Below are 19,019 nucleotides of genomic sequence, written 5' to 3' on the forward strand. Positions count from 1 at the left end.
CCAATAGGCCCGAATGGAGCCTGCAGGTCGGCCCTTCATGTCTGTTCCACCTCCTGTGTCCCCGCAGACAAAAGTGGCGACCCCCTATGCAGCCTCACAGCCATCCCCCCCTCTGCCCCCCCCACCACCTCCCCCTCCTCCACCCCCACCTCCCCCACCACCTCCTCCGCCCCCCCTCCCCAGCCAGGCTGCCCCATCTGCTGCCTCTCCCGCCACCATGTTCGTCAAGTACAGCACCATCACCAGGCTGCAGAACGCTGCCCAGCACGGCGGGCCCTTTTCCAAGGCTCCAGCCGCACAGCAGCCACCCCCGCCCCCTCCAGCCTCGGGCAAGCCTCAGATCCTGGTGCCCCCCAACGGGGTCATGCCACCTCCCCCCCCTCCACCACCGCCTCCCACTCCGGGCTCAGCCATGGCACAGCTGAAGCCGGCGCCTTGCGCCCCTTCTGTGCCACAGTTCACGCCTCCGCCACCCCCCCCCAAAATCCATCAGGTGCAACCAAATATAAGCCAGGCTGCTGCCGCTGCAGCTGCTGCTGCCCCCCCGTTGCCGCCCCCTCCTCCCCCCGTGCCTGCGCCCCCACCACCCCAAGCACCCCCAAAGCCTCTCGTGACAGCTCTCCCTCTACAGCCTAGCGGGAAGGCTGCATCACCAGGGGTCACACATGTCACCCCCCCTGTGCCAGTTCCCTTGCCCCTTGCAATTAAGAAACAACCGAGTGTCACCTCTTCCCAGGTGCCTCCGCTGCCCCCAGCCCCTCCAGGCCCCACTCCTCCCCCAACGTTCCCAAAGCAGCAGAGTTTCTCTGTGAAGCCGCCTCCTTCCCCTCAGTCCCCAGTGCCGTCAGTGGTGAAGCAGATAGTCAGCCAGTTCCCACCTCCTCCCACCCCACCTGCCACTGAGCCCCAGCCTCTGAAACCCCTGCCACTGAGCGTGGCTCCCCAGTCGCCTCCAGCGGTGAAGGCGAAGCCCAAGTGGCAGCCTGCCTCTGTTCCCTCTCCGGATTTCCCCCCTCCTCCACCAGAGAGCAGCTTAGTGTTTCCTCCTCCACCTCCTTCCCCAGCTACCTCTGCAGGTTCTCCCCCCCCTGACAAATCAGGGTCTCCAGTCAAAAAGACCAGCAAGACATCAAGCCCTGGAGGGAAGAAACCACCTCCAACACCTCAGCGGAACTCCAGCATCAAATCCACCAGCTCCACTGAGTACCATGAGTCCAAGAGACCTTCAGTGGACCGCCTTGTCAGCAAATTTGCACACCCACCAGAGCCGTCAGGGTCTCCTTTGAAGGATTCATTGCCTCCTGCAGCCCCTCCAAAGCCTGGAAAGCTCAACCTTTCTGGTGTGAGCTTGCCCATCGTCGTTCCGCAGGGAGGGATCCCAGCCAAGGCTCCTGCGCCAGGTGTGTCTGGGAAGGAACCCGTGGTTGAATTCCCTTCACCACCGTCGGATTCAGACTTTCCACCACCGCCACCTGAAATAGATCTTCCTGTCCCACCAGTTGAGATCCCATCCGTGTTTTCAGGCAGTACCTCCCCGAAAGTTGCTGTTGTCAATCCCCAGCCTCAGGCATGGTCAAAACCATCCATTAAAAAAGCCCCACCGCCCACGCGTCCGAAGCGGAATGACAGCACTCGGCTGACACAGGCAGACGTTGCAGAGCCACCGGTGACTCCTGGCCCCCAAGTGCCCACTTCACCCAAGTCCAGCCTTAGCGTTCAGCCGGGATTCTTGGCAGACCTCAACCGGACGCTGCAGCGGAAATCCATCACCCGGCACGGCTCCCTCTCGTCTGCACGGATGTCCAGAGCAGAGCCCACAGCCACCATGGACGACATGGCCCTGCCACCACCCCCACCGGAGCTTCTGGCTGACCAACAGAAGACGAGCAGCTTCAAGGGCAGTCATATATCTGGCTATGCAACGTTACGGAGGGGGCCGCCGCCTGCACCTCCCAAAAGGGATCAGAACACCAAGCTGTCGCAGGACTGGTAGTCCCCAGGGGCTGGTGCTCTCTGACTCGAGGGCTGCTCTGTGGTCAGGCAGCCTGTGATGTTATGCGCTTGGAGAGAATGTGGGGGACGTGAACAATAGCCCCGTCAAAAGAGGTGATCTCAAACTGTAGCTAAGGTTAAAGATAGAGACATTCCCCTTCTGTGGCTAGGCCAAAAAAGTTGGGGGCTTGGGGTTGTCAGTATTTTATTGGGGGAGGTGGGTAGAGAGCCATCGACTTAATCCTTTCAATTTCTTTTACCCTTCGTACGGATTGGACCAAAATCCCTTTTTCTTACTTTTTCTGCATTGGGGGGAAGATAATTTTTGTAGTGTCTGTCCATGTGAGACATGTTTGTGCATGTATTATAAGTGTAGGTATATAATATATTGTGATATATTTCGTCGCAATTATAGAAGATAACCAGAATGTTTTTGTAGAGCCGTATTTATTGTTTCAGTCACTATATTATTGGGAATAAGACTCTGTTACCAGTCAAATCTTACCGTATGAGATGGAGATGTAGAGGGCACTTTAAAGAAAGGAAGAAGAAAGAAAAAGAAGTAGGAAAAAAAAAAGCACCACAAACCTTTTGGCAGTTTGTGATGGGTAAATAATGGTGCAAAGTGGAGGTGTTCTGCTAGTAATTGTACATTGGTCATTGATTGAAAAATACAGACTCAACATACCAAAACATTCTGGTCATAATACTACTGAAAATGAGTATGTTCTGACGAAGAAAATAGATTTTATATATAGTGGGCTGGAGTGAAATATATTTATACTATAAAGAACCTCCCCCTTCCTTCCAAATAGTTTAAAAATATACACTGCTACAAATTAATTGAAAACTATTTGCCCATGAAGTAACTAGGATAAATACGTATTATTCCAATCCATTATGCATTTTAAGTTTATAATAGGCTCGATCGTTTGTTTTTATGGCACAAGATGACCATTTGTGTTAACCCCTTCTGAAAGCTGCCAGGACTCCTGCAATCAGTGCTAACCCACAAGGCTGACCCGTGTGGATCCATCACTTGTACGTGTCATTCTTTCCCTGAATGAACAGGTAGGTTTCTGTAGAGAACACTCTGTTCTCACACAGACACACGCTACAGTGTACAGTCTCACCTTGTCTGTGCCTGATCAGATGTATTATCTTTACAAAAAAATAAGTGTCTGGAAACAGTTAAAGTGTTGTTCTAATTCATTAGAAACTGTCAGGAAACTTTCCCTTCTCGAAAAAGCGAAGGGAATGGTAATTTCAGGCCAAGCACAGCTGGAATTCTCTTTTCTTTGACCTGCCAGAGGCTGTGACCAATGCATAAATCTGTTAATTATGAAGTTGCGCTTCTAGCAGTCAAGGGAGAGGACTGGAAAAAAACTTTGAGAGGCAATAACGTTTGCTATTAGTTTAATTTAAGGAGCTGTATGAGTAGGAAATAGATTATCATAGTTGCCTTTTTTTTTTATTGCTACCGAGTCACAATCACCGTATCAAGTACTAGCGTCCTTCATCTTGTATTTCAGGAGTTTGATTATACAGTCTTACCTACATATTGGACACAATAAGGTATTGTAATTAGGATAAGTGGTCTTGGGTGTTATGCATGTTTATTACAGGGTAGTGGTACACAATCTTTTTAAATTAACTAAAATACTTGGACTGTACCTATGCCATCTGCAGCTGTTAACAACTTCCCTGGTCATTACAGGGATACTGTCAAGGCTCAGCTGGCAAAGGATTCTACTGTTTACCTTTATTCCAAAAGCAAATACTATATGCTTTCCTCCCCCAAAAAGTGAATCAAAGGAAGTAGCCTGACCTGACAGTATCTTCAAGTGTGTAAAACAAGACGGAAACTGATCTCTCATTAGAGTAACTCAGATTGAGAAGAAATATTGTGAGTGTCCCCTATTCCTTATTTTTTTTTTTAAGTCCAAATAATAAAATTAATATCTTTGTGAATAATTTATGAATAGGAAAAAGGTTTTGCCAATTAGAGGGGGAAAATGATACATCTATAACTATATAGTTTTAAATAAGTGCATCATGAAAAGAGAAAAATTAATGGTGCTGTCTCTGTTGACCTGTTTCATATAATTTTATAAACTCCGTTTCAGCACCTCTGGAAATTGTTTTAATATTTCTGACTAGTTTTTTTGAGCAATAACAATATACCATTGTGTGCATTTTTAAAGCACTGCTATGGAAAGGCACTTTTTTTGTACCTTTCAAATTGTTCACAAAGTTTTGTTTCTACTATTTTTGTGCTTATCAAGTGTCCTTAACAGCATTTGCATTGTTGATTTTAAGCATGCTCAGTATAGCTGGCAAGTAACTTCGCAGGAAGATTGTTAAGCTATACTGCAATTCATGGGTGCTGTAATTTTCTACGTTGGTCCTCCTGCTGCTTTGTACTGTATGCAGCTCCTGGGGCTCACACCCACCAGTGCAGAAGGTGTGCAAGTACAGTCATAACCCCCAGCTGTTACTGATGATAGGTAAGTGGACAAATCTACTCCCTGGCAGGGTGCATCTGGGCTGACACAGCACATGCTCCCAGATGAGAATCAGGGAATTCTTGCTCCCTCTGTTTTCCTTTCCTTACAAGATAGCTAGCTCCACTGGTGGGTGACGGTTGCAACCCTTTTTCTCCTGTTCACTCAGTGCGGGTACCTCTAGGATTTGCACTTGGCAGAGCAATGTTTTCAGTGCAGTTTTTTCAGAGGCGTTTGAACTTTGTTCTTATGTTCTTGTGCCCAGTTTCATTTACCCAGTATCTCCCCCAGGACAATGAATCCATGCTTAACATTGCAGGCTGCGTAACAGCTTGCTGGGAGACAGAAGTTTAACTCAAGGTTCGCAGCAAAAAGAGTAAGTGTTGGCAAAGGTTGCAAGGTCGCATCCTTCTTAGTAGAACGTACTTCATCAGTCAGTAGTGATACAGAAATGTGAGTGGCTGCAGCTTTGTCTCAGATGCGTGCTGAAATTTGGATACAGAGTGATTTGGACAACCTGGTTTGCCTTTTCAGCTTATGGATCCTGTCAATGGAACTTGCTTTTCCAGTTTATTTACTGTTTTTATGACAGCAAATATCACGCCTTATTTGCAAGTAAGTTATTTTTCTCCTTGTGCAGTGGTCTCAGAATTGTACAATTTTATCTTGTAAAATCAGAAAATAAAGGGGCCAAAGCTCAGACACAAAGCAAGATGCTTCTTGCTACAAACAAGGGCAGTAATCCTTTTCGCACTACTAAAATTAGCATGTGAGAGCTGAGATCTCATACTCTGAACCCACAGATAGCAGATGCTTTTATCCTAAAACACTGAGTATAGTTATAGTTATGTGGCATGATGAAGTGTATATACCCTTTGGCACTTAAAGCGTATGTCAGGGAAAGCCCTGCTCCTGCAGGAGGAGGTGAGAGCTGACAGCTGCATTCTTTATGCTCTTAATTTCCTCTCTGCCAAGCAGCAGTAGCATCCACCGTTGCAGGTAGCAGGGATCTGTTCAGCCAGCAGAGAGGGGGGAGGTTCTCTGTGCATGCAGCACAGCTGTAGAAAGCAGGAACCTGGAACCTGGTCTTCTCAGGCACTCCAGTTTAATTCCGCTCTTGTGGAATTGCTTTGGAAGGGAAAACTAGGCTCTCGTAACAGCACTAATCGTAGAGGAAAAATGATAGTAACAAGAAAAGCTTTTGAGCAAGTGGTTCTGAATAAATCACAGGTAATTTGGTTGAAGTAGACATGCCAGTGGTTCTGTTTTGTCTTTCAAAACCTTTGTTTGGGGGAGGAGGTTAGGCACGTCTCACAGGAAGTAAATAAATTAAAAAAAATCCAGTTATTGTACGTGGAAGAGGAAAGCTCCTGCTTCCCCCTGTGCAGTGGCTTTCTCCTGCAGCAAAGCACTGCTTGCTCTAACTTGGTGCATGACCTCACCTTCAAAGAGCTCCTCTCCTGAACTTACTGTGTGATTTCCTGCAGGGCAATACAGAGTGATTGACAGACACATCAGGGAAAGAGTCAAGGTACCTGAATCACTTTGGTTTCAGGGCTGATGGGAGAGGGAGCAATATTTAAACAAGTGCATTTTAAGATTCACTGTTGTGGAGTTGCACATTTAGAGGGTTTTTTGTTGTTGCTGTTTTTTTCTAATTTCTTTGTTCTGTGCTCTTAGGCAACCAGGTAACACAAATCAGCTCAGAGAAAGTGTGGCCAGTTTTGCTCTGGGTTAAAATTATTTTTTCCACAGTTAAAGGAACCGAAAGTGCCACTTCAACAACAGAAGGGCAAAAAAGAGAATTTTTCTGCTTATTACAGAAAACCACATAGAACTAAATTGTACTTCAGTGGTGCTGTTACAGGTAAAATAATTTCTTATTCAAAGTAAGATAGTAAGTAAGTGGGTCTTATTACGAGTATTATGTCCAATACAGAGTCATGTTAAAATCAGTTGTATCTCCTTGATTAACTGGGGCATTGTATGGCTCACTGGCTGTAACTATAGCTGGGGAACACTTACTGTGTTAGAGAATTAGATTTACCATTTGAAAATCTTGTTAACGTAGAGCCAAATTCTTCTTAGAGCTGTATTGACATTTCCGTTTGATTTGTCACACAGAATTTCCAAGACTTGCTGCTCTTCCTGGTTTTTATCATTTATTTTAATGTAGCGGCAGAAGTTTATAAACGTATTTTCTGTTTGGTATATGCGTATGTGACTTCCACCTTGTCAGCACAGATGCTTTCCTGGAGTTTTGTATCAGACCAAACACAAAAGCAATATAAACTCCTGACAGAAGGTAGTGATAGTGCAGCCAGAACATATGAGGGCTTTTCGTTTGTTTGTTGTGGGTTTTTGGTTGTTTTGTGGGTGGTGGTTTGTGGGTTGGTTTTTTTTGCCTTTCTTTTATTAAGGTTTAGATTTTGCACGTGTTCAAACAGTGCTCCTAATTTGGGGGTAAAGGGAATCTTACTTCTGTTGGAGAGGAGCTTTCCAAAGCCCCATTTTCTGGCTCCTGGTGTTTAGCTTTGCAGTCCCTTGGTTACTCGGGACAGGCTCCAAACCAGAGAGTGTTTAACACTACAGGTTTTCCATAGATGTTTCTGTAATATGCTGGTGGATTTAAAAGTTTAAGTTTGGAAATATAAATTTCTCTGAAATTGAATAATTTTCCTTTCTGAATTATTTATCTCCTTCAATTTAATATATATATTAAAGACATATGAGTGACAAAACCAGCATTATATTGCAGGGGTTACCACTCACTAATACTGTGATACCATGAGTCACAGGCTTTGTCTAGTTTTGAAAAGTTTAAGACACTAAATTGCAAATGAGGTGACAACACACGCCTAGCTGTCCTAAGTAAATTAAAGTAATTGCCACTAACATAGGAAAAGTAGTTATTTGGGCTGATGGATATTTGGTGCTCCGAGGCGCTGAGTAGGGCAAGGATTCAGTGAGCTCTCTTTTCAGGAAAATTATACAGCCTCGGTGAGGTGAGCTAGAGAAGAATTTGGAGGAACAGGAACTGGTGCTATATGTATGCACAGTCCCCCACAGCAGGGATTTTGTGAGGGGAATGGGTGAGAAGGAACTTGAGGAACAGGTTTTGGAAACCCCCTTATTTAACACTTAAAGGCAACTCGTCTGTTAGGACACTTAGGAATGGAACCAACTGTTCTCTACAGTGGAAAACAGTTTCCTCTCACCTTTCCTAAGATGCCAAAGATGCATTCAGAGCTAAATTTCAGGTACACAGATGTTCTTGCACCAGCTGGTCCTGGATCCAAGTGGACAGGGGCTGCAGCTGCTGTTTGGCAAGAGAGCAGGGCTGCCGCAGGTAGCTGTTGTGCATCTCTTGCCTTTGGTAACTGGGGGTACAGATCTGCAAGGGGTGGGGGCAAAGAGCAGTTTAGCGAGGGAACCTGTGCCCAGAGGCTCCCTCGCTGCTGATTTGGTGCAGCACTATAAAGCTTGTACTTTAAAAAGGAAATGAAATTCTTTCACAAGTTGTAACTGAAATCTTAGTTCTCCTTCTAGTGGACTGCCGTGGACCCGAAATTAACTGGAGTAGCAGTTTGTTTTATGGCTTACACTAATTGTTAGTGGCCACTGGTGATATCCTGTATAATACTGGGGATGCAAATGTAAGAAAAAAAGTGTCATTGCAATGATGATTTTTCTGTACAGCAAACTTGTGCTGAGTGCTATAAATACATTCATGTTTACTGCTTTAAAAAGAAAATTGCACATTCTGTCTTTCAGTGGGATTGCCTCCCCTCTTCTTCCCTTTCCAAAAAGAAAAATCAAAGCTCTTTTAGACTGATAGCTTCAGGTTGGGGGGAGCTTTGCCATATTATAAATATATATAAATATATGTATAAATATACTTTTTTAAGCATGAGAGAGGACAAAAGAAATACTACATTATAGAGTACCCAATATAGACCATTATACAATGGAATATGCACAATTCAATAAAGATGTAGTTAAATTTAATAATTTGTTTTAATCCTCTGTCTTGCCATTTTCCTTTTTCAGTTCATAGCCCACATTGTGTTCTAAGGGCACCAGTGGTTCCCCTTTTAGGGATCAGATATCTGACAGCCTACAGGTTACAATTTCTGTGCTCACGCTTGATAAAATTGCTATTTATTGTTCCTTTGCACAGTTCTTTCCAGTGGGTCAGAACTGGCTGTACCAGTACAAGGTGCACACCAGCTACAGGTCTAAAGAGGACCCAGAGTGAAGGCTCACCTTTTGTATCTGCGTGCTTCCCCAGACGTGCAGGGTCCTGGCATTACTCTGTACATCTCTGCTCACCCAAGAACAGCTGATGGCTGGTAAGTGCTTGTGCAGCCCCTCTCTGGGGTCCGCTGTAGGGGATTCAGCTCTGTTCATCTCTCCCTTAGGGACACTAATAGGCTAGCCATGCAGCAGTCATGAGATACTACTGCAGGGATTTGAAAGTCAGGATTATAGGAACTGAGACTGGAATTCCTGCTCACGTGGGGCAGTCATTCTTAGAGGCACTGAGGTACTTGGTCTTGCATGTAACTGAGGTAGTCTCTGCCTTGAGCCAGGAGATGGAACACCATACCATCCTTGGGAAGCAGCAGCTGCAGTGCATGCTCTCACCTACCGGAGACAGCTCAGTGAAAGGAATTCACAAGCAGCACAGCTGTGCGCATACCACAAGGAGATCAGAGCTGGACAGGACACAGCACATAAAGCAAGTGTCACGGCCCCAGGGCAGGCACGTCACTGCTGAAAGAAGAGCAGCTCTTGTGTTCCTGCAGGCCCAGAGGAAGGGACTTCTGCCTAAACACTGGTGGTGCAGAATGTTACTTGGGAAAGGCAAGGGAGAGCAGCTCTCCAGCCAGCTCAGACGAATCCAAGCCTAAAGCTGGTGGAACAGGATGGCAGCTCAGAGCTGTGAACATGGCATGGGTGCCCTGTGCTGGAAGAACAGCTGGCATCCAACCCAGTAGTGGTAACTGCAGGAAAGGCAGTCATACAGAAGTAAGTAAGTGGAGAGAGCAGCTGCTGAAGGCAGCGAGGTGGACGCAAGTCATCATACCTGTGCTGACCTCTGGAAGGGCTGACCTCAGAGCTCCTCTGGAACAGGGCTGCATACACAATCTACTTATCCCAGCCTCGACATGTTGAAAAGTCTGTAGCAAAAGACAAGGAATGTGACGCAGCAGTGACACACTCACAGAACACATGGTGTGTGCTTTGTTCGTTTTATTTAGGGCTCGTAACAAGAGGGTTTAGTACACAGCAACAGTTAATTCCAAGTACAATTAAAAAAATTTAAAAATTGGGTTTTGCACTCACTTGGAAGGTGGTTCAAATGGCACACACAATAAAACGTTACTGGCGGCACACAGCTCCCCAGAGTCCTGCAGGCTTGATCATTTACAGTGGGCTCTGCACTCATCCACTGCATCAGCAGTGCCAAAATCAAAAGCACAGGGTGCTTCTCCTCTGACTGCAAACCAACGGTGTGTGTGGGGGTTCTGCTTTCAGAAAAAAAGTACATGGACAAAAGATCCATGTTAGACACTAACATTTTCAGAGAATTCATAGAAACTACTTGTCCATGCAAGTTGCAAAAGACACTTTTTCAAATGTGAAAAGAAGCACTTGGGCTTTACAGAAAAAAAAAAAATCCAGACGTCAGCACTTTAGCAAGGCGCTGTAATGGAAATGAATTTGTACAAAGCTCTTCCTCATTAGTAGATAGTGGTAGGATTTTTCTGAGGTTTTAAGAGAAATAGGAACAACTACACTGCACGTATTTCAGCAGAGTCACCACACAGGTATTCAGCAGGATACTGGGTGTAGGCTTACCTCTGGCCAACGGGCTGCTGACTTTACCTTTTTGTAACGCATCTTGGAATAAGCAAAGGTACTAATAAAATGGGTATGTTCAGAGTACCAAAGAAAAAAAAAAAGTTCCTGCATTCACAGGAGGCTGCACAAAACACATCGGTTCTTTTCTTTGAATGAAAGCAGCAGAACACCGTGGTCTATGAATTATTCTTTCTAACAGCAGTTGGCAAACCTTGGCCGCATCAAGCATTCAACAACCTTCCCACAGACAGGAGACGAAGGTCCCACTACTCTTGCACTTTCAAAAAAATCAAAAGGACTGTTGCTCCACACTGACTTCAGCTACTGAAAAGAAAAACTGTTCCCCTCTTGCGCTATTCTGACCTCTGTGTAATACCATTTTAGCCACAAACTGTGGCTGTGCCTAATACTGAGTGATGCCAAAGGGTGAGGAAGGTGGAGAAATATCTGTAAGCACAGTAAATTCTTCAACATGGTTCCCTATAAGCTATAGACCATCATCTACCTGCTCATACTGTTTTACAACACTGCTTTTTCTCAACATTAAATACTTGCCTTAGTGAACGCAACAGTTCTGCACATTTCCCACTGCCACTATTGCCAGCAAAGGCTTGTCTGACTAAAGACTGTATGGGTTTTGCAAGGTTTCTTGAAATGCTGCAGTCCTCAGTCAGTGACTCTACGCTCAATGCTAATAAACCCCGTAGAAGCCAGAGCACCAGCCTCCTCTAGCAGCTTCCAATGAGTTGCCCTGTAAATGCCACCAGATTACTAACCGAAGAAAAGTCCTGTCCTTTCCACACAAAAATGTAAAACTTTTGCATTTGATCTATGCCTGAAGGCCAGAGACATAATTAAAAGTGAGCTTGTTCCTCCTGAAGAGAGGCACAGCTACAGCGTTCACTGGGAACTGCTGGAAGCTGCTGAGCGGAGCACAGCAGTAATGTGCCACCCTCTGACACAGGTAGGAGACGCCCCAGAAGCACAACAGGCTGCACCAGTGCATGACCCTCCACCACCAGTCAGCGACTCACACATACGTGGCAGGCAGGCAGCACGCTCCCTGTCCAAAAAGGAGCATCAGTCCTGTCGCTGCTTCCCTTCTGAAGGGCAGCTGAAAAGCCCAAGGTAAAAGTGCTGCTTGGCAGATGCTGCATTGCTGCCATCGTACCCTTTGGTTCTCGGCTGTCACCAAGAGTGCTGAAGAACCACGCAGAGCAGGGGCCCAAGCATTCTGCCAATTTGCAAACATGGCACTAGCGCTGCCTTGACGAGACGAGCATGCTGGCATAAGCAGAAGACAGGCACATCCTCTTACTCCAGAAAGTAATGCACAGCGAGAGCCCTCAAACAGCAAAGAAAGAAAGTTCTCAGGAGGTGTGAAAGGAGAACAACCTGTTCTAGCAAGGGCTAGCTGGTTATCAGCCTTCCTGCCACCTCTGGTAACACACCCAGCCAGAGACCAGAGGGACAGTGGGGGAGCTGTGGTGCAAACCAGCAACAATTTCCACCCACTTCCAGGAAACCCCAACTCAACTTCCTGTTATCACAACAAGACAAGGGCCAGGCTCCACCTTTTGCCCTTCAGTGAGAGCAGAGGCTCGTCAATGTCCGTGTCCGCAATCGCTCACAAGTCAGGCTAACAAGTCCCCTGGCACTGCCTCTGCTCTCTAGTGCCTGCTCCAGCTGCTTGGCATGGAGGTGCGGTACAAATGCATAGGCATAAAACAGGGGGCTTGGTTTTCCTGCCACTCTCAACCGGCTGCTGCAACAGCCAATGAGAGGAACAAAGAAAAGCAATCTGAGAAAAAAAAAAAAACAACAACAACAACAACATGAGACACATGCAACCCCAGCTCCCTCAGGAACAAAGGCATGAAAATAACTGCACCAACACTAGCTGGGAACAGTCTATGACCTCCTTTCACACAGGCATGTGGCAGAGGGATAACTGTAGTTAACAGCTTTGTCCCAAAGCACCAAGAGCAAGGAAAAACTCTGCTACAGCAAACCAAAGCAAAATCCACAGCTAGAGAGTCCTAGTGCACAATGAAAACATCTGGCTGGGCTAATAGAGCTCTCATGAAGGGAGAAACATTCATTTTGGCCATACAGCACTCTTTGGCCTATTCTGGAGTATCTCCTTCCCCTACGTCTCTCATGCACACCTGCTGCTCTGATCAACGGCTTGTGATGCTGAACACCTCCCACTGTGGCAGCAGAACTCAGTGAAGTTGTGCATCTATGTGAAATACTGAGGGTTTTTTCCACACTTCTCCCCTACCCCCCTTTTAGAAGTATATGTAAATAAGGAGGTGTGGGGGTGAAGGTTTTGGAGAAGACATACAAGGGACAAAACTGGAAACACAACCCTCACTGACTTCACTAGCATGCAGTCTATGTAACATTAATACACAAAGCCTGTTTACCTTGGCCTGGTCTATGACCATAACATCACATCATCCCCAAACAAGCCACAGAATTAAAATCTATACAAAATAAGAAGTATGCATAAAACTCAACACATCTATTTGCATTAGTACTGCATAATAAAGCTTAAAACCAGCAGGAGGTGACCCCAAAATCCCATTCAGAGCAACTCTTACAGGACAAACAATACCACATGCTATCTGCAGAAGCCCAACTAATCTTTGGCCCATCAAGCCAACCCAGCCTTTGAAGGAGCTTGGCACATCTTCAAGGTATTTCAGCCTCATCTTCTGTCCTGAGCTCTGACATGCATTCAGCACTTTCCAGAGTACACACTGCTCCGCTCTGGCCGCTCTCAACACAGAAAACTCACAAGATACACAACCAGCTGAATGAAAATTAAGGACATGGGTGTGTATCACACACTATGGAAGTACACACAGTCATCACCCATCAGTCAGGAGTATTCAAGCGCATGCTCTTACACATACCGAGTTAAAGACATGATTGCACTAATGCGTGACCTCCCAGCTGGAATATGGGTGTGCAAGGAGAGAGCATTCGCTCTCCTGTAGCAACGTTCTAAGCTGCCAAACTCGATACATTTGTGCACTGTGTGCTCAGTCTTCATCAAAAACAAACCCAGCACAGCAGAAGGCAGGAGAGCTCCAATAGTCCTGGAAAACGCAATTCTTTGGTGGCTGTGTAATACTGCAGTGCAATCACCCTGATCTCTAGCCATGCTGCAAGCACCACTGCCCTATGCAAAAGCTGTAGGCCTGCCCTGTGGCACTGGAAACAGACATTCCAGGTACTGGACAACCAGTGTTTCTAGGTATGTTTCCAGAGAAATGGGCTGAGGGAACTGAACATGGCTGCTTCCACTAGTCTTGCTGCAAGACAGAAGGAAGGTAAAAGGGTATCTGTTCTAGCTAACGTTTATTCCAAATACTAATGCTGCCAGCTTCTAGAAAGAAGACAACAGTGTCTTGGCTACACAGCTGCAGACTAAGCATGGGAGAAAGTAACTTCCATCTTTGCACTGGTTCCTTCAGAACTGTACCTTCCACCAAACTAGTTCCTTTTACACACTGTCACAGGAGTTAATGCCCTCTTTTGCAAGCTCACCGCAGATACCAATAAAACTTACCAGTATCCCCCATGCACCTCACCTGTTTGTTTCCTCATTCTTTCCCCTTGAGCAGCTGTGGGTCCTTCCCACTAGAGTTTGTACCAAACCTGCACCTCCATCCTGATACTGCACCGGCTACAAAGCAAGGGGATTGTGTCAAGTCCCCCTGCCAATATTATCACAAACTCACCTTGGCACTGCTCTCTGCACTGCAGTTTTACACACGGGCCTCAAAAGAAAGGTGCAGCGTTACCTTGCCTTTGACAAGCTACTGCTGGTACCCGCTGGAACTTGGTCAGGTGACAGTCAAAAGTTGTCCAGGAAGATGCCCTAGCCAGGAGGCTCTCACAACGCAGGGGTCAGCTCCATTTGTGGGCCAACAGGACTGCAACAGGAGGTTTAATCGGTTCATTCTGTTAGTGCATGACATTCACCCAAAGACAGTGTTTAGTCCTTCCTGAGGGCAGACTAGTACAGCCATCATTTTACACTGATCTGCAAAGCAGAACACTGAGCAGCATTTTAACTGAAACTTAAAAAGCAAACTATTAACCCAGGGGCCTTCACTTGGTATTACTCCACCCCAGATCCACCAGTACAGCTCAAAATATCTATTTCTTCAAAATAAGCAATGGAAAGGATGGGGAGAAGAGCTAGGACTACTACTAGTTACTGCTTGGATTTCCATGGGAAACCAGTACACACAACAGCCCTTTTTACTTCCACTGAAGAGATTTTGGCAACAGACATGAAGACGACAATTGCCGTTTGTCCTGCCTCTGCACAGGGCTCTCACAGTACGTATGCAAATCTAGTCATCAAGTACAAAAAGCCAATTTACAATACCTGATTGGATTTTTAAGATTATATTGTGCATAAGACTAAAGTTGGGGGTAAGTTTCTCTAGTGCAAGCAGGCGTGAGTAGATCTGAACCTTAGAGGTCACAGCCCCTAGAGTTTATCCTCAGACCCCAGGAGGACCTGTAAACTTCGTTTCACCTTCACCGTCAATGGCATCTGTGAGTTCTGTTTAACCCAGCAGCACCCATGGCAGGTAGCTCGGTGCGGAGCAGCACGTTTACATCAGCGCGTAACAAAAAACAAACCTGTTGCATTCAAAAGATGAGGAAATGGGGGTGAGGGTCCTCTGGGCTGCGGCCATCCTAATTGTCTAAACTAAAAGGCGAGTGATTCAAAGCCAGCTCTGTGTGCCCTGGGTCAGCCTACATGTGCAGAACAGCTGCAAAAGTGTTTAATGCTAAGATGTAACCACCTGTAAGGAAGTCAGATACAGGAACGGCTTTGTGTACAAATCCCAGTGTTCCCTAGCACACGAGCGTTCTTCCAGCTGCACAGGAGTGTAGTGTAGAAACAGGAGGGACATCCACTGGCCAGCAACCTTTCACCACACGCATCACAGGACATCCCAAGTGCCAGGCACTGCTGCCAAAAGTAGTACCGTGAGGGCGCACAGGATTCCTGAGACAGATCCCAGAGCCTGTCAGAAGTCAGAATTTGACTGAAGTGTCAGCTACTCAAGGAGTTTGTTACATCTGAATGGGTCAGCTTAATTCACCATCAGATGGCTCAGGATAGCCTCTTTGCTGGCAGCCGGAAGAGCCATTTGTTCAAACAACTCAAATCACTATTGTTTTATAATGAGGAAAAAAAAAAAGAAAAAAAAGAGTGGTTGTTACAATTATCCTTCATTCAGCTATTCTGGATGGGGCCCCAGAGGCTGGTGGAGATCCGGGAAGCCCTGACAGCTCCTACAACAGGAGATGCAGAGCTCTGTCCTCGAGTCTTCACTCCGAGTAATGCATGATGGACTCTACATAGTTCCCTGGGAAGAGCCCCGTCACTCCATTCATGACCCCTTCGTACCAACCGTCATCATTCTTCTTGATGACATATATGATGGCACCTTCCTGAAATGATAGCTCATCTTCCTTGTCCTTCGTGTAGTCATAGATAGCCACCACTAAAGAACAGAGAATCAGAGTATGGACTGTTAGGAGAGGTACGAGCATGTACCTCAGTTATCCCCACATTTAGATATATAAAATGCACATGTGCAGTCCCATTATCAAGAAATCACTCCCATCATACATAATACCAAAGTAAGTGAAATCCACTTAAGAAATAGAGAAGGAAACACAGTGCCTCTCTAAAACAAAATGCATGTACTACTGTATCATCAGGAACTTTTCCCTACAACCGCAGAATAGTGGGAAATACTAAACAGATGAAAGCTGCTTCAGAAAGTCAAAGAAATATGACAAAACACTGGCAAATATGAAACAGAAGATATGTATCATTATCCAGATAACATTTATACTATACACATTTAAAAAACTCTACAATCATACAGCATAGCTGTTAAGAAACTATTTCTACAGGGAAATATATATGGACATATACATACAATAAAATACACATATCTATGTACAGAGATACCGACGTAACAGATGTATATACGCAATATGTAAGAAAGGTGTCTTAAGCATGTGCACCACTAAGAGGGAAGACTCGTGAGTCTCTTAAGACTGGGCATGCTTTGCATGCCCCTTACAATGAGGCCGTTATAAGAGGGCTGCGCACATGCCTCCCTTGTAAGGGGGCTGTGTGCGTGGATCCTTGTAAAAGCCTTTTAAGGGGTGTGCCAAGCATGCCCAGCGTCTTAGAGGTGCAGGCCCGTGCCCTCTTCATGAAGAGCACATGAAGCCCTCATAGAGTCCTATGGGCATGCAAAGAGCACCCATGTTTTAGAGTCACACAGCGGGACACTTGGCACGCTTTGTGCACCTGTAAGAGAGACTTTGCACAGGGCTGGATACCAGGAGCGTATAGAAACTATTACAAAAATAATCCCACCATCTCTAGCAGCTTTAAACCTACCCTTTTCTAAGTAGGTCCGTGGTGCCCAGGGAGGGTCCTCCTCCGCATAAGGATCGCTGTACTCCACCACTGCTGCTTCCTCCTCCTCGTAGTCCTCTGGAGGTGGGGGCGGCGGGGGGGATTCATCAAACACTGGCTCATCCACAGGTGGTGGGGGGGGAGGAGTATCTGAAACTGAAAATAAGCAGCAATGTAATCATAAGAGTATCTCTAAGAGCCATGGCTAAAGGTTTAAATAAGATTCCCTATCCCAATTATTGGCTCTGGCATCAATGTTTGGAACTTGTGAAGATACACTAGAGAATCATTGAATTCAATGAATCAGGATCCTCCAATTAAATTATTTCCTTTTTAGCCCCCCTTAGGAACTTCTGACAAACTTGCAGAGACAGTAAAGAAAGCAGAATTCTGGCTGTACACAGACAGATGTTTCATCCACTCGAAACAAAAGCCACATGCAGTACTAAATCATCGCACAAGGAAGCAGCAAACTTACTGTTTTCTTGAACTCTGGCCACAAATCCCATTAGCGGTAACTGTGGAGTTACCTGTAGGATGGAGGGGGGAGGAGGAGCAAGGGATGCTGCCACAGAAATTAAAAAGAGGCATTCAGTTAGAAACACAACAAAGCAGCAAACAGGAGAGTAGACATCATCACCACTCAGACAACGTAGCAGTCTGCCAAGAAGCTGCGATAAAAACGATGGCATTCAAAGAAAAAGGGTTCAGGGTGTTTATATTTCCAATCCTTACTTCAAGGAGATTTCTCTATTTTTAGTATTTTCAACTCAGCTCTTTTTCATAAGATCAAGAATCCGTGCTGAAGTAGTAGTCTAATCTGACTACAAGATTCCCTCAAATACATGTTTATTACTGCAGCAGTTTATTACTACAGGACTTTATGAATAGGCCTAAGAAACAAATATGCCAAGAGGTTTATTTCCCTACAATCCTCCACCTTTTAGATCCACTTAATATTATAAAGGTAACACCTTTTCTGTAACAGCATCCACAAAAACTTAGTACTGATGCTAGATATAATGAGTTTTCTCCAAAATGTAGGAAAAAAAAAGCCTCATTTAACTTATTTTAGATGAACCAGACAAAGATGCCTTTGAGAAACAAAGGACTTCTGACCAGGGTCCTTGCTGGCAGATTAAAGCACACTGTGCTGCTGCAGAGCAACAGAGCCTACTCCAGATGGGCTGCCTTCGGTATCTTTCTACCTTGTTTTGCAAGCCACCAAACTCTGAACAGCTGTTTTGCTGGTAACAGAAGAACTGTCTTTGTATGATACACATGAATTCACATTTAAAGAATACACTTTCAGCTAGCTGCAGATGTTATACCACTAAACTGTGGTTTAAGCTAGGAATGAAAGTTTCAGTTATCTAGTTAGGGTAAAAAAAAATTACTTAACTAAATTACTTAATATTTTTATCTAGTTTTAGTCTCAATTTGTAAGGGTAATGCAGTACAATTGTTTTTTTTTAAGCAAGTTCCAGGATTATTTCTCAGAAATCACACTTCAGGAAAAGCACAACTAAATTATTTCTTGTTAGTAGTGGCATACAAAGACATTTAATCATGTCCAAAAGAACACCAGGGAAAAGGGTCTACACTTCATGTACCAGTACATTTATTTAGCTTATAGAACAGAGCTAATTAAATTTCAAGCTAATTCCAGAGCTGCTACATATGACTTAGTATTTCTCAGAATTAATTCTGAGTATTTCTCAGAATTAATTCACATCATCAAAGGAAAAAAAAAATCCAAGGTATTCAACATTAACATCTCAAATTTTCCTATTTGCTCATTTTAGTAACCAGCACTTTCTCTGCCACTCATGTTCACCTTCCTGTCACAACCACACACCCCAAACAAAGCATGCAAAATAAACATAAAAAGCACAATGCAGCAACCATCTTTTTTGTTGCAAGAACAACCTCGTACTTCTACACAAAGCAAGCTCCATTATCTTACCACTTAACTAATAGTTCTTGAGAAATTTTGAAATACTTTTCTAATTACAACCTCTTTGACTTGAATTAAGTGACTCCAGAGAGAGTATATTCCTTCTTTCAAGTATAACCACAGTAGCTGGGAAAAGTTTTGGTCTTGCATTTATGAAAGTGGGAAAAAGGAACTTGAAGTACTATTCAAATGCAGTAACATTCAGGAATTCAACATTCCT

At 45.0% G+C, this 19,019-nt stretch overlaps 2 protein-coding genes across 16 annotated transcripts in view; one reads left to right on the forward strand and one right to left on the reverse strand.

The window, feature by feature from the left end:
- Nucleotides 1-12,224, forward strand: part of RAPH1 (Ras association (RalGDS/AF-6) and pleckstrin homology domains 1) — a gene marked incomplete at its 5' end in the record, with an annotated part of 94,561 nt that extends 82,337 nt beyond the window's left edge. For 3 of the 10 annotated variants that reach the window (XM_080600327.1, XM_080600328.1, XM_080600326.1), the window contains one exon: nucleotides 8-12,224. In XM_080600327.1, the coding sequence (XP_080456453.1) occupies nucleotides 8-1,993 (1,986 nt within the window). In that variant the 3' untranslated portion in view covers nucleotides 1,994-12,224. The remainder of the gene's footprint in view (nucleotides 1-7) is intronic. The other 7 variants (XR_013953775.1, XR_013953777.1, XR_013953778.1 and 4 more) reach the window with 7 other exon arrangements.
- ABI2 (abl interactor 2) overlaps nucleotides 9,738-19,019 on the reverse strand; it is a 61,901-nt gene continuing 52,619 nt past the window's right edge. For 3 of the 6 annotated variants that reach the window (XM_080600469.1, XM_080600467.1, XM_080600465.1), the window contains 3 exons: nucleotides 17,321-17,407; nucleotides 16,825-16,998; nucleotides 9,738-15,907 (listed from right to left, as the gene is read on the reverse strand). In XM_080600469.1, the coding sequence (XP_080456595.1) occupies nucleotides 15,732-15,907; nucleotides 16,825-16,998; nucleotides 17,321-17,407 (437 nt within the window). In that variant the 3' untranslated portion in view covers nucleotides 9,738-15,731. The remainder of the gene's footprint in view (nucleotides 15,908-16,824; nucleotides 16,999-17,320; nucleotides 17,408-19,019) is intronic. The other 3 variants (XM_080600470.1, XM_080600468.1, XM_080600466.1) reach the window with 1 other exon arrangement.

The sequence above is a fragment of the Anser brachyrhynchus genome, assembly GCF_964034855.1.
Source record: "Anser brachyrhynchus genome assembly, chromosome: 7".
Taxonomy (NCBI): domain Eukaryota; kingdom Metazoa; phylum Chordata; class Aves; order Anseriformes; family Anatidae; genus Anser; species Anser brachyrhynchus.